Source organism: Rana temporaria, chromosome 2 (genome assembly GCF_905171775.1).
Source record: "Rana temporaria chromosome 2, aRanTem1.1, whole genome shotgun sequence".
Lineage (NCBI taxonomy): Eukaryota > Metazoa > Chordata > Amphibia > Anura > Ranidae > Rana > Rana temporaria.
This window is the reverse complement of record NC_053490.1, coordinates 189037569-189050835: the sequence shown is the minus strand read 5'-3', so window position 1 is coordinate 189050835 and position 13267 is coordinate 189037569. Positions and strand designations below refer to the sequence as shown.

General features: G+C 42.6%; 1 protein-coding gene across 1 annotated transcript in view; it reads left to right on the top strand.

The window, feature by feature from the left end:
- PCCA (propionyl-CoA carboxylase subunit alpha) overlaps window positions 1-13267 on the top strand; it is a 935313-nt gene that overhangs the window by 274481 nt on the left and 647565 nt on the right. The window contains exons 10-11 of the mRNA XM_040336164.1: window positions 2525-2627; window positions 7131-7225. Of these exons, the coding sequence (XP_040192098.1) occupies window positions 2525-2627; window positions 7131-7225 (198 nt within the window). The remainder of the gene's footprint in view (window positions 1-2524; window positions 2628-7130; window positions 7226-13267) is intronic.

The window sequence follows — 13267 nt, the reverse complement described above, 5'->3', positions numbered from 1 at the left end:
AAATCTCCTTATTCTGGCCACATGCTTCTTTCAAAATCCCAAGCCCCTCCCCCAACTTCTATTTAACGCTTTATTTGGCCGCTAGCAGGGAATAAGTGTCCCGCTAGCGGCGGAATAGCACCAGTAAAATGATGACAAAGCGCCGCTAAAACTAGTGGCATTTTACCGTCAACGCCTGCCCGCTCCAGTGTAAAAGCAGTCTAATATATACAGCAGTGTTTCTCAATCTTTTTTTCAGTCAAGGCACCCTTTAAAATGGTAAAAAAAATAACCAATAGTTTTACATATAACCACAACATCCACACACGTGGGACACCGAACATTAAAGGCGATTTAATCTTCCAAAGCAAGAAACACCTTTACACACAGGTACAGACTAGTATTCCAATGTTTCTCTTCCTCCCTCAGCTAATGTGACCCCAGTGCTGGTAGAAATGGGCAAGGGAAGGGCAAACAAAGCTGTGCAGACACCTGACATACTCATTATCAACCAATGCTATTGGTTGTTAGGAAGCCAGCAAATCGAAGGTTGTAATGGTGCACAATGAAAACCTGTGGCTTGCTATAATTAAAAGGCAGGCTTGTTATACGTTCATTTTCAGAATGTACTGTGTCCGTTTCTAAATCGTACATAAACATGACATGGTTGAAAAATCCAACAAATTGATCTTTGTTACAGTAATGACATTAATGAACATTGAAAATGGGGGGGGACTAATGAGCAAATCAACCTAACCAAGGTGATAATAAACTAAAAATGAATAGATGACATAAATAACAACTAATAAGCAGCAGCCACTACTAAAAATGCTCACGCACTAAAGGTAAATGAATAACAGGTTGGGTGTAGTAGCGCTTGCCCAATTAAATAACCTAATAAGAATGTATAGGACAATCCAAAATAAGTGAAGGTATAAAACATCAATCCACCACCGACTGTGGGTCTAAAAGTGTTCCACTCAAATTAGTGTCCAAAGAATGACCACCCAACATTTAGAATTCAAATGTGGTAAGTCATGATGAGTGGTAAATAATGGATAAAGAAACAACAATTATGCCAATCTCAGCACAATGTAAATCATTAAGAACAGTGATCACAATAAAGAAAAATAGTGACATCCAAAAAGTGCTTCAATCAAAAAAGTGCATGGTGCAACATGGTACAATAAAAATATAACCACAAAATAGTCCACAAAATAATCCAAAAAAGTAGCATGCATAAGTGGGCATGAACAAGATAATTTAAATAAATAATGTGCCAATCAAAAGAAAATCAGATGAAGATCAATACTGACAGTGAAGTGTTTTAAAAAAGTGTCCAGTGCACAATCCGTGCAGAAAAATAAATAATGTTCTTTAAAAGATCTTTCAATCAATAAAGATAAAAAATAAATAGGTGAAAATCTATATATTAAATATAAAAGTGCAAGTAGTGCTCCAATGAATCCATTAAAGAAACTTGAGTGGTTGATGCTGAACGTGCAATCGTGCTTGTATAGAATCCTTCAGGCTCCCCACAGTGTCTGGAGAATAGTGTGTTCCAGCCCCTTACCTTTGGAGGGCTTAACATAAAGCCTCTATGTAAATAATCCCAAATACGGCGGCTTGCTGCTCCACTCCCATACAACACGGCTCATGGGTTAAAGATGACACTCGAATGACAAAAGGGAAGCCTCCATAGTATAAAATCTTACGATTTATTAGGTAAAACAAAGTAAAAAACACTCACAAACAGATGAATGTAAACAGCGTGTCTGTCGTTGTGTGTCCGCTCTGCGGCCGCGAGCGGATGACGTCACCAGCAGCTCTCCACGTCCTCACGCGTATCGTGACTGACAAAACGTCACTTAATCATAGGATCCTATGAGAAGATCCTAGGATCTGCGGTGATCAGCGATTTTTTTCGGTACTACGACATTATGGGGACACTTTTGACATTTTTGGGACCATTGGCATTTTTATAGTGATCAGTACACACACAGCTCCCGCTTCTCGCTCTGTAACGAGCGTTTGCGGGTGCCCAGCGGTGATCACGCCCGCCGGGCGCAGGAGTCGGGGGCGAGCGGGGGGCGACGCGCGCGTCTCTATTGGCTGCTCGGCGATATGACGTATAGCAACGTGATCTCACCCAGCAGGCGGCTGGTCGGCAAGCAGTTAACACAAGTAGCTTAATTGTAGGCAACATATGTAATGTGTGGGGCGGGGGGATGAGAACAACAAGAAAGGCATTTTATGCACTAATGAAGCAAGAAGTAGCAGAAAACCTATTGCAAAAAAAAGGGTCTGGGGGTTGAAATGTAATAATAATAAAATATATATATATATATATATATATATATATATATATATATATATATATATATATATATATATATATATATATATATATATATATATATATATATATATATATATGTGTATATGTTGTATTATTTGGTACCATTACATGCCAACACAATGCAAATATGTTTTTTTTTTTTTTTTTAAATCGTGTGACTTTAATTTACCAACTCTTTTTTCATAGGGAGGGATTCAGGTTTTCAGCACAAGAAGCCGCGTCAAGCTTTGGAGATGATCGTCTGTTGATAGAGAAATTCATTGACAATCCTCGTCACATAGAGATTCAGGTAAGCGTTAAGTTTTGCATTCAACAGATGACTTTCCCACTTAGATATTTAAGGGGTGTATCTACAAGCTTAGTGATTGTAAGAGATCACTTTTTAAAACAACCCATTCAGTTTAAAATGGAAATGAAAGACAAACCATTGTTGTAGAGATATAAAAAAAATATATAAATACCTTTTTTTTTTTTTTTTTTAAATAAGTGATCACATTCCTTCTGTTCTCAGCTGCATAAGGGAGCTGGGGGGAGGAGAAGCACCAGTACACTGAGCTTCCCAGTGAATGGCTGTGCAGCGGGGGCATGTCAGGACAAGTCTAATTATTGGTGCAGAGTACACTGTGTTCCCAACACGGCTAGAGAACTGACTGTGATCTCCTGCGTTAGTATGGTCATTTTCTAATAGAAAAGCTAGAGGTCTAGCAGGAACAACAGAGATTTCTCATAAAGAAAGCGATACAAAGAGAACATGATACTTTCTCATATAAGTACATGGCACAGCAGGCACATATCAGGAAAATGAAGAGTTGGGGTAACAAACACTTTAAAGCTCCAGAAATTTTATATGGCTCAGAATTTCGGCATATTTAGGGAAATTAACTTAACCACTTCAGCCCTGGAAGATTTGGCTGCTCAATGACCAGGCCATTTTTTGCGATGCGGCACTGCGTTGCCTTAACTGACAATTGTGCGGTCGTGCGAAGCTGTACCCAAACAAAATTGACTTATTTTTCCCACGAACAGAGCTTTCTTTTGGTGGTATTTGATCATTTCTGCAGTTTATATTTTTTTGCGCTATAAACAACAAAAGCGTACATTTTGTGTACTTTTTTGTTATAATAAATACCCCCCCCCCCTTTTTTTTTTTTTAAACGACAATTTTTTCCTCAGTTTAGGCCGATATGTATTCTACATATTTTTGGTAATAAAAATCACAATAAACATATATTGGTTTGCGCAAAAGTTAGAGCATCTACACACAAGGGGTTAGATTTATGGCTTTTTTTTTTATACTAGTAATGGCGGTGATCTGCGGTTTTTATCAGGACATTATGACGGACAGATCGGACACTTTTGACACATTTTTGAGACCATTGACAATTATACAGCGCTCAGTGCTATAAAAATGCACGGATTACTGTGTAAATGTCACTGTCAGGGAAGTGGTTAACACTAGGGGGCATTAACTGTGTTCCCTAGTGTTCTAACTGTAGGGGAATGGGACTGACTAGAGGAGATGACAGATCGCTGTTCCTAGCTAGTAGGAACTCACGATCTGCATCTCCTCTCCTCACAGAACATCCCTATTCTGGCTCTCCTACCCGCGATCGCACGTGGCCTGTCATCGCGACCGCTGGTCACGCGCATCGGCACCCCAGCATTGCAGATTAGATTAGAATTTTAAAGTGATTGTAAGGCCTTTTTCTTAAAAAATAAAACCCGCACGGGTGATCAAATACCACCAAAAGAAAGCTCTATTTGTGGGAAAAAAGGACATCGATTTTGTTTGGGAGCCACGTCGCACGACCGTGCAATTGTCATTCAAAGCGTGACAGTAAATATTATCTTTCAACCCAGTTAGTGACAATAGGGAGATGGTTGAATCCAGACGGATATGATCCCGCTACAATGGTGGAGGCTACAGTGATCCAGTCTTTGGAGGCACTGCAGGCATTGCCATTTCCTGGGCTGAAGTCTAGGCAAGATTTGACCCCATCAATGATAACAACATTAATTAAGGGCATGGAAAGTCGGCATAGCAAGAGAGAGTAATCTAAAAACAGATATATCCCCAAATACACCACTGTGGCGTAACCCTGAATTGGTACACTTATCTTCCATTCAGGACCCTAGAGCATGGACAAAATATGAAGTAAAAAAAAATATCACAAGTAATACATGAGGGAAAAATAGCTTCATTTGCAGATATGAGAGAAAAATGGAATGTACCGGATAATGATTTCTTTAGACACATGCAGATGGTTCATGCCCTGGTAGCCCAATTTCCTGATGGCATCCCACAACTAATAGAAACAGGCTTAGAACAAATGGTGAGAAAGAGAAAGGAAAAAGGGATGATCTCAACGTTATACTCATATTTAGGAAAAACAGAACCATCAGATATGAATAGACTATATGAATGTTGGTTGAGAGATGTCCCAAAATTGTCATCAGAAAATTGGGGCGAGATATATAAATTCCCTTTTTCAGATCCTAGTCTCCCTTCAAGACAAATTAATCCAATTTAAAATAACACATAGGATCTATTACACACCATATAAGTTGTTTAAAATATTCCCATCAAATTCTCAAAACTGTTGGAGATGTGCAGGTATTTCGGGAAATTTTATACATATATTCTGGACCTGCCCAAAGATAAGGTGGTTTTGGAGAGAGGTTTTGAGAATAATTGATGAAGTGACATTGGTTAAACTCGACCTGGAGGCAGCGGTCTGCCTGTTAGGTTTAATAGAGGAAATTAGGGCCCCTATAGAAAGAAGAACACAGGTGGGTCTGCTGCTCTTCAATGCAAGAAAGGGAATAGTGTTGAATTGGAAGAAAGTGGAAGCCCCCTCGGTGGCGCAATGGAAGAACTTGATAAATAGTAATTTGCCATTGTATAAAGAGACATACTATAATAGAGGAAATGGGGAGAAATATAAGAAAATATGGGCAAATTGGATAGAAAACGTGACAACAGCCTCAAGCTAGGGGGATAGGAATTGGGATGGAACTACACCAATGGAAGAAAGGAGGTAAACGGAAGAAGATACAAATGTGAAGTATGTAAGGGAATGTGGGTATTTATGTGATTTTAATGGAAATATGAAATGTGACATGTATATTTGTATGTTGTATATGAGAAAAAAATAATAAAGAGATTTATAAAAAAAAAAAAAAAGTGTGACAGTGCCGAAAGCTGAAATTTCGCCTGGGCATGAAGGGGGTATATGTGCCCAGTAAGCAAGTGGTTAAATCCATCAGACCTCAACTTGGTACTTTCTGTGTTGCATGAATCTCCATTTGAACCCATCTGGGACATGCCCTTAGTCCTTCTGACACGGAAGGTTGTTGTTCTGGTTGCCATTACTTCATCTCATTAAGTTTCAGAATTGGTTGTTACCTGTAGGGAACCAGTCCTTTTGTCAAATGGGGACAGCCACACACAAATCAAAATTTGTCCCGTTCCTACTGAACTGATCATATTCAGATCTATCAGTTTTAGAATTACTGTTTTGCCGTCTCTTTGGGTATATATACTGCTCAAAATTAAAGGGACACTTTTTTAAATCAGAATCTCCTGGGATATTGATCTGGTCAGTTAAGTAGCAGAGGGAGAGGGGTGTATACAGTTAATCAGTTTCAGCTGCTTTGCTGTTAATTAAAATTAACAAGTGCACTAGATGGGCAACAATGAGACGACCTACAAAAAACAGGAATGTTTTTTCAGGTGGAAGTGTCTGAAATTTTTCCCTATTCATCTTTTCTGACCGTTTTTCACTAGTTTTGCATTTGGCTAGGGTCAGTGTCACTACTGGTAGCACAAAACGATACTTGGACCCTATAAAGCAGGGATATGCAATTAGCGGACCTCCAGCTGTTGCAAAACTACAAGTCCCATCATGCTTCTGCCTCTGAGTGTTATGCTTGTGGCTGTCAGAGTCTTGCTATGCCTCATGGGATTTGTAGTTCTGCAACATCTGGAGGTCCGCTAATTGCATATCACCGCTATAAAGGTTGCACAAGGCAGTCCAACTCCTCCAGGATGGCACATCAATATGTGTCATTGCCAGAAGGTTTGCTGTGTCTCCCAGCACAGTCACAGGAGCATGGAGATTTCAGGAGACAGGCAGTTACTCTAGGAGAGCTGGACAGAGCCATAGAAGGTCCTTAACCCATCAGCAGGAACTGTATCTGCTCCTTTGTGCAAGGAGGAACAGGATGACCACTGCTAGCGCCCTACAAAATGACCAACAGGCCACTGGTGTGAATGTCTCTGACCAAACAATCAGAAACAGACTTCATGGGGGTAGCATGAGGGCCCGACGTCATCTAGTGTGCTCTGTGCTCCCTGACGGACACTGTGGAGCTCTGGTCCAGATCTGGGAGGAAATACCCCAGGACACCATCCGTTGTCTCATTAGGAGCATGCCCTGATGTTGACAGGCATGCATACAAGCACTTGGGGGTCATACAAACTACTGAGGACCATTTTGAGATGTTGCAATGATATTTCAGCAAAATGGACTAGCTTGCTGCATAGCTTTGATTTTCGGGGTGTCCTAACACATTACCCTGTCCATATCAGTATAGACATCCAGCATGAGACTTTTGCCCATTGAGATCTGATATGTTTTCAAAGTGTTGCTTTAATTTTTTTGAGCAGTGTATTTAACTTCACTTCACAATATGGCTAATAATGATTGAGATTTTTTAAGTTTTATTTACGTTTTATTTACCAAGAATTTGTGTGATAACTACATATGGTACATGTGATCTACTGTTGTAGGTGCTTGCAGACAAACATGGTAATACTCTTTGGCTAAATGAAAGAGAATGCTCCATTCAAAGGAGGAACCAGAAAGTAATAGAAGAAGCACCAAGGTACGCTTTGTGTATGTCATGTCCTTATCAACATATTTCTACTGCAAAGTTTTATTCAGAGCAGATACTTGCAATCAGTCAAACTGGCCACTTGCTAGAAGTGTTGACCAAAGCATGGCTTGTGTTTAGTTGTAAACCCATATATGCATTTGCTTTTACCTAACTATTTTAACTACTGCATAACATATTTAGGGTGCATACCTGATGTTTTACACACACTAAAACTATCTTAATAAACTAATTTGTTTCAGTTTGTTTTGTCAGACACATAAAAGCTTAATTCTGATTGGTGTTGGTTGTAACATGTTCCACATTGCTCTTCTATTCAGTAAAGCATTCTGTGATATGTTGGTACTATGTACTAGTAAAGTGTATTTGTATTTGATTAAAAGGAAGACTTTTTAGATGAATAGGAAAACATTTATTTGTTTTTATATGTAAGGTAAAATGCATTAGTGGAAAAGCAATGACTGCATACTATCTGCCTTCATAAAGGAGTTTCTATGGCAAAATAGTATGCTGGAGAGATATATCCAGTGCTCTCTGATCAATGTAATTGCCTAACACAAGATGAAACACTGTTCTCTTATCCCCCCTCCTAAAATAAGAGGTTTATACTTACCTGCTCTATGTAATGGAAAAATGTTTTCCATTAACCACTTGCTTACTGGGCACATAAACCCCCTTCGTGCCCAGGCGAAATTTCAGCTTCCGGCACTGCGTCACTTTAACTGACATTTGCGCGGTCGTGCGACGTGGCTCCCAAACAAAATTGGCGTCCTTTTTTCTCCACAAATAGAGCTTTTATTTTGGTGGTATTTGATCACCTCTGCGGTTTTTATTTTTTGCGCTATAAACAAAAAAAAGAGACAATTTAAAAAATATATATATTTTCTTACTTGTTGCTATAATAAATATCCCATTTTTTTTTAAAAAAACTATTTTTTTTTTCTCAGTTAAGGCCGATACGTATTTTTCGACATATTTTTGTAAAAAAAAAAACAAAAAAAAAACGCAATAAGCGACTGGTTTGCGCACAAGTTATAGCACCTACAAAATGGGGAACAGAATTATGAATTTTTTTTTTTTTTACTAGTAATGGCGGCGATCTGCGATTTTTATTGAGACTGCAATATTGCGGCGGACGTATCGGACACCTTTGACACAAATTTGGGACCGTTCACATTTTATACAGCGATCAGTGCTATAAAAATGCACTAATTACTGTATAAATGTGACTGGCAGGGAAGGGGTTAACACTAGGGGGTAAGGAAGGGATTAAATGTGTATCCTGGGTGTGTTCTAACTGTGTGGGGGGAGGGGGGTGACTGGGGGAGGTGACCGATGCTGTGTCCCTATGTACAAGAGACACAGATCGGTCTCCTCTCCTCTGACAGCACGTAGAGCTCTGTGTTTACACACAGAGCTCCACGTCCCTGCTGTGTTCCCGACGATCGCGTGTACCCGGCGGACATCGCGGCCGCCAGGTACACGCATCAGCTCTTCAGCAAAGCGCCGGGACAGTGTTTACCCGCTGCGCGCCCCCCAGAGGCGCGCGCGGGTAATGCACTTTAAAAGACGTCCACTTGGCACTTGAGAGCCGCGCTGTTGACGTCTTTTGTCAATAGCGCGGGTCTCAAGTGGTTAAGGGCAAAGTTCATGCTTTAAGATAAAAAAAATATTTGATTTTATAACCAAATTAAGATCATTATACCACTGGGGCATATTACTTTTTTTATGTTCTAAGTAAGGGTGTTGACTCAACAGCTAATATTATTGGCTAATACATCTTGGAGTCCTTTCATATGGGTGTCATCAGGTTACGTCCATCTGTACATTTGTTTTCATTTTAGTTTACATCAGTTTGCACCTCAGTTCTGTTCACATTTATTTATTTTCATCATTTTTTTTTTAATTGCTGCAGAAACCAATCATAGTTGACAAACGTATTAACAACAACAAAAAAATCTTATCTACAAATGGACATAAACAGAGTAGGCACTATCCTTTTGAATTCATTCAGATCGCTCTAAGCCAGGGGTCTCAAAGTACCGTCCCGCGGGCCATTTGCGGCCCGCGGACTGGTTTTAAATGGCCCGCAGGCAGGGCGGGTGCCGCAGAAGTGTAGATCGAGGTGCATGAAGAGTAGCGCCGCGTAGTGCCCCATGTTCCCTGATTGTGCCCTGATGTGCTCGTATGTGCCCTGATATGCCCCATGTGCTCTGATTGTGCCCTGATGTGGCCCATGTACCCTGATGTGCCATGGGGCACATGAGAGCACATCAGGGCACAATCAGGGAACATGGGGCACACCAGGGAACATGGGGCACAGCACATCAGGACAGGGCACATCAGGGTACAGGACATGGCACATCAGGGCACAGCACATCAGGACAGGGCACATGGCACATCAGGGTACAGGGCACATGAAACAGCACATCAGGGTACAAAGCCCAGCACATCAGGGCACATGGCACATCAGGGTACAGGGCACATGAAACGGCACATCAGGGTACATGGGGTACCCTGATGTGCTGGGCTTTGTACCCTGATGTGCTGTTTCATGTGCCCTGTACCCTGATGTGCCATGTGCCCTGTCCTGGTGTGCCCCATGTTCCCTGATTGTGCCCTGATATGCTCTCATGTGCCCCATGTGCCCTGGTGTGCTTGTATGTGCCCTGATATGCCCCATGTGCCCTGATGTGCTCTGATTGTGCCCCATGTACCCTGATGTGGCCCATGTACCCTGATGTGCCATGTGCTCCATGTACCCTGATGTACTGGGCTTTGTACCCTGGTGTGCTGTTTCATGTGCCCTGTACCCTGATGTGCCATGTGCCCTGTCCTGATGTGCTGTGCCCTGATGTGCCATGTCCTGCACTGTGCCATGTGCTCTGTCCTGATATGCCCTGCCCTGATGTGCCATGCACCCTGATGTGGCCTGTTGTGCTGTACCCCTATGTGCTGTGCTGATGTGCCCTGTACCCTAATGTGCTGGGCTTTGTACCCTGATGTGTGCTGTGCACTCATGTGTGCTGTGCTCTGTGCCCTGATGTGCTGTACCCTGATGGTGAGTGGTCAGTGTAGTGGTCAGGGTTAATAATGTGTTCGCTGACACCAGTACTGTTTTTGAAGTTTGAAAGTTTGCATGCGGCCCCCCATGGGATATGGAAACTTGTCTTGTGGCCCTCAGGTAATTTTCAGTTTAAAAAGGCGGTCCCTCAGGTCCCTGGTCAGTCATTGTTTCCTCCGTCGGAGGAACATGTTACCAGAGGAACATGGAAAGGACTTCATCTCTCAGGAGCTGCCTGTTGGGAAGGGAGGCCATATAGGAGGACTGGGTCCTATCCGTTCGGCTCCTAGGAAGTCTCACCTTTTGGTGATTGGGCTCAGGTACCGTCCAGCAATACCGGAGCAAACCCGTTTTCCTCTTCCCGGTGCCGATGTGAGCCAGTGGCAGAATGGCGCGGTTCCCACAGGAGCAGGGTGAGTGGATTCTTCCATACCAGCTTCTTGCTGCGGTCGCGGTGGGGGCCGGAGACGCTGATGTGTCATTTCCGACTGAATCGCATAATCACTGTACACCGAGACATCCGGTTCCGGGTCTCCAGGGCGCGTGGAGGAGTGAAAAAGCCTGCGCTGGGCCTACTCATCCCTGACCTGCGTCCAGCGGTATCGGACTAGCGGCGGGATACGGAGAGGCATGGGGGCACCATGGAGGCTAATCCCCCAGGACACTCCGGAAGATGTAGGCACCAGCTTAAACAGGTAGGCTGATGGGCATGCCCTGTACTGGTGTTTGTAGGCTAGGTGTGGTGGCTGGGTATAGTTACTCCATGGGGGTCACTGTCCTGGGAAACAACAGTGGTGGTGGCAGCACGGATGTCTCTTAAAGGGAAAGGGGTTGATTTTAAGTCCATCTATTTCTTTCCATTACAGGCTAAGGAGGCTTCAGGCTGGGTTCACACTTGTCCGACAAACAGTCCTACATTGGGAGCCTCATGTAGCATGACATGTGAAAATCAATGTTTCCCTATGAGAGCCGTCTTAACTGGTCCTACACAAGTCGGTCCGACTTTGAAAATGCTCCCTGTACTACTTTTGGTCCTACATTGATCCTACTTCAACCCATTGAATATCATTGAAGTCGGACCAAAGTAGTATCCTGTTCATGAAAGTAGGATGGATGTAGGACCAATGTAGGATAAATGTGTGACCAATGTAGCAGAGCAAAGTAGGATGAAAGTAGTGTAGTAGTGTGAACCCAGCCTCAAGGGAGGACAAGTCAGGCCGCAGGAAGTGCCCTAATTGTGGAAGCTAATTATCCTCAGGCTCTGACAAAACCTTATGCAGGCAATGTATTGCACAATTGTTGAAATCTGAGGCAGACTCCCTCCCTTGGCCAAGTTCCTTAACTCATTTAAGGAAGAAATGGCATCCACTTTTAAATCCCTTAGGGTCTTAATTTCAAATGTTAATGTGTCTGTTCCCAACAGTAGTGCAGCTGCAGTTTCTCCTTCACCAAGCCCCACAATACCTAGCTCCGGGGAGCCCCGTACAGTAAGGGAGCATAGCTCCGTGTTAGTTAGGCCTGGATCCTCTGACTCAGACCAGGAGGAAGATCAGGTCGCAGCTAACAAAATCACAAAATATAAATTATCTATTGAAGAGGTAGATGAATTATTGAGTGCCATCTATGATACACTGGAGATTGAGGAGGAAGAGGCTCAATTATACAGGCATGACAATATGTATGCTGCCCTGGGAAAAAAGGCCAGAGTGTTCCCTATTCACAGTGTGCTCTCTGATCTAGTTTGCAAAGAATGGGCTGAGCCAGATAAAAAAGCTTTCTTCCCAAACTCTCTCAAAAGAAGGTTTCCCTTTGATGAGAACCCAGAGGCAGTCTGGAATAAAAATCCTAAACATGATGCCCCTCTGTCCAAGGTATCAAAACAGTCGGATCTGGCCTTTGAATATATGGGTCATTTAAAGGACCCAATGGATAGAAAGACAGACATAGTCCTAAAGAGGGCTTGGGATGCTTCAATGGCAGGACTGAAACCAACATTAGCCACTTCCTGTGTTGCTAAGACACGTTTATGCAGTGTCCCCTTCACTGGGTATTTAGTCTTTGGGCCAGAATTGAATACTGCCCTGGAGAGAACGGCGGACAAAAATAAATCTGTCCCTCTAAGGAACCAGAAAAAATAGGAAAGGAGTTCAAACCCAAAAAAACATTGGACAGGGCGGAAAGGGAGAGGGGCATACTTGTTAACCGCCCCAGTCAAGATCCCAAGCCCCAGTGCCGTCAGGGTTCCTGTGGGAGGAAGACTAAAGAACTTTCTTCCACAATGGGAAAAGACAACCTCAAACAAATTTGTTCTGAACGTAATCAAAAGAGGTTATACACTGAAATTCCACAGTGAACCACCATCCAAATTTCTGGTGACAAAACTACCAAGTCACTCAGAAAAGTCCAGGGCTTTACCCCTACTAATAGGAGATATGGTGGATCAAGAAGTATTGACACCAGTTCCTATTCACGAACAGGGGGAGGGTTTTTACTCGCACATTTTTGTAGTAAAAAAGCCCTCAGGGAAGTTCAGACTGATTATGAACCTCCGACCCCTGAACCTCTCCATCCGTTACAAAAGATTTCGGATGGAGTCAATTTATTCGATAAAAAATCTTCTTCAAAAATAAGTATTTATGGCAACCCTGGATTTAAGGGACGCCTATCTGCATATCCCAATAAGGAAGGAATGTCAGTAATTTCTTTGTCTGGCGATTCAGATAGAATCAAACATTTATCATTTTCAGTGCAGAGCCCTGCCCTTCGGTCTGTCGTCTCCAAGAATTTTTTCCAAAGTTCTTGGGGAAGCATTGGTCCCCTTGAGACTCCAGTCAGTCTCAATCAAACCATATCTAGATGACTTACTACTCAGAGCCCACTCAGAGAATAAACTCTGCCAGGATTTAGGGCTCTTTCACAGGGAGCGGATGCGTATTGATCCGCTCCGTTAGCCGTTTGGCTCAGCGGGG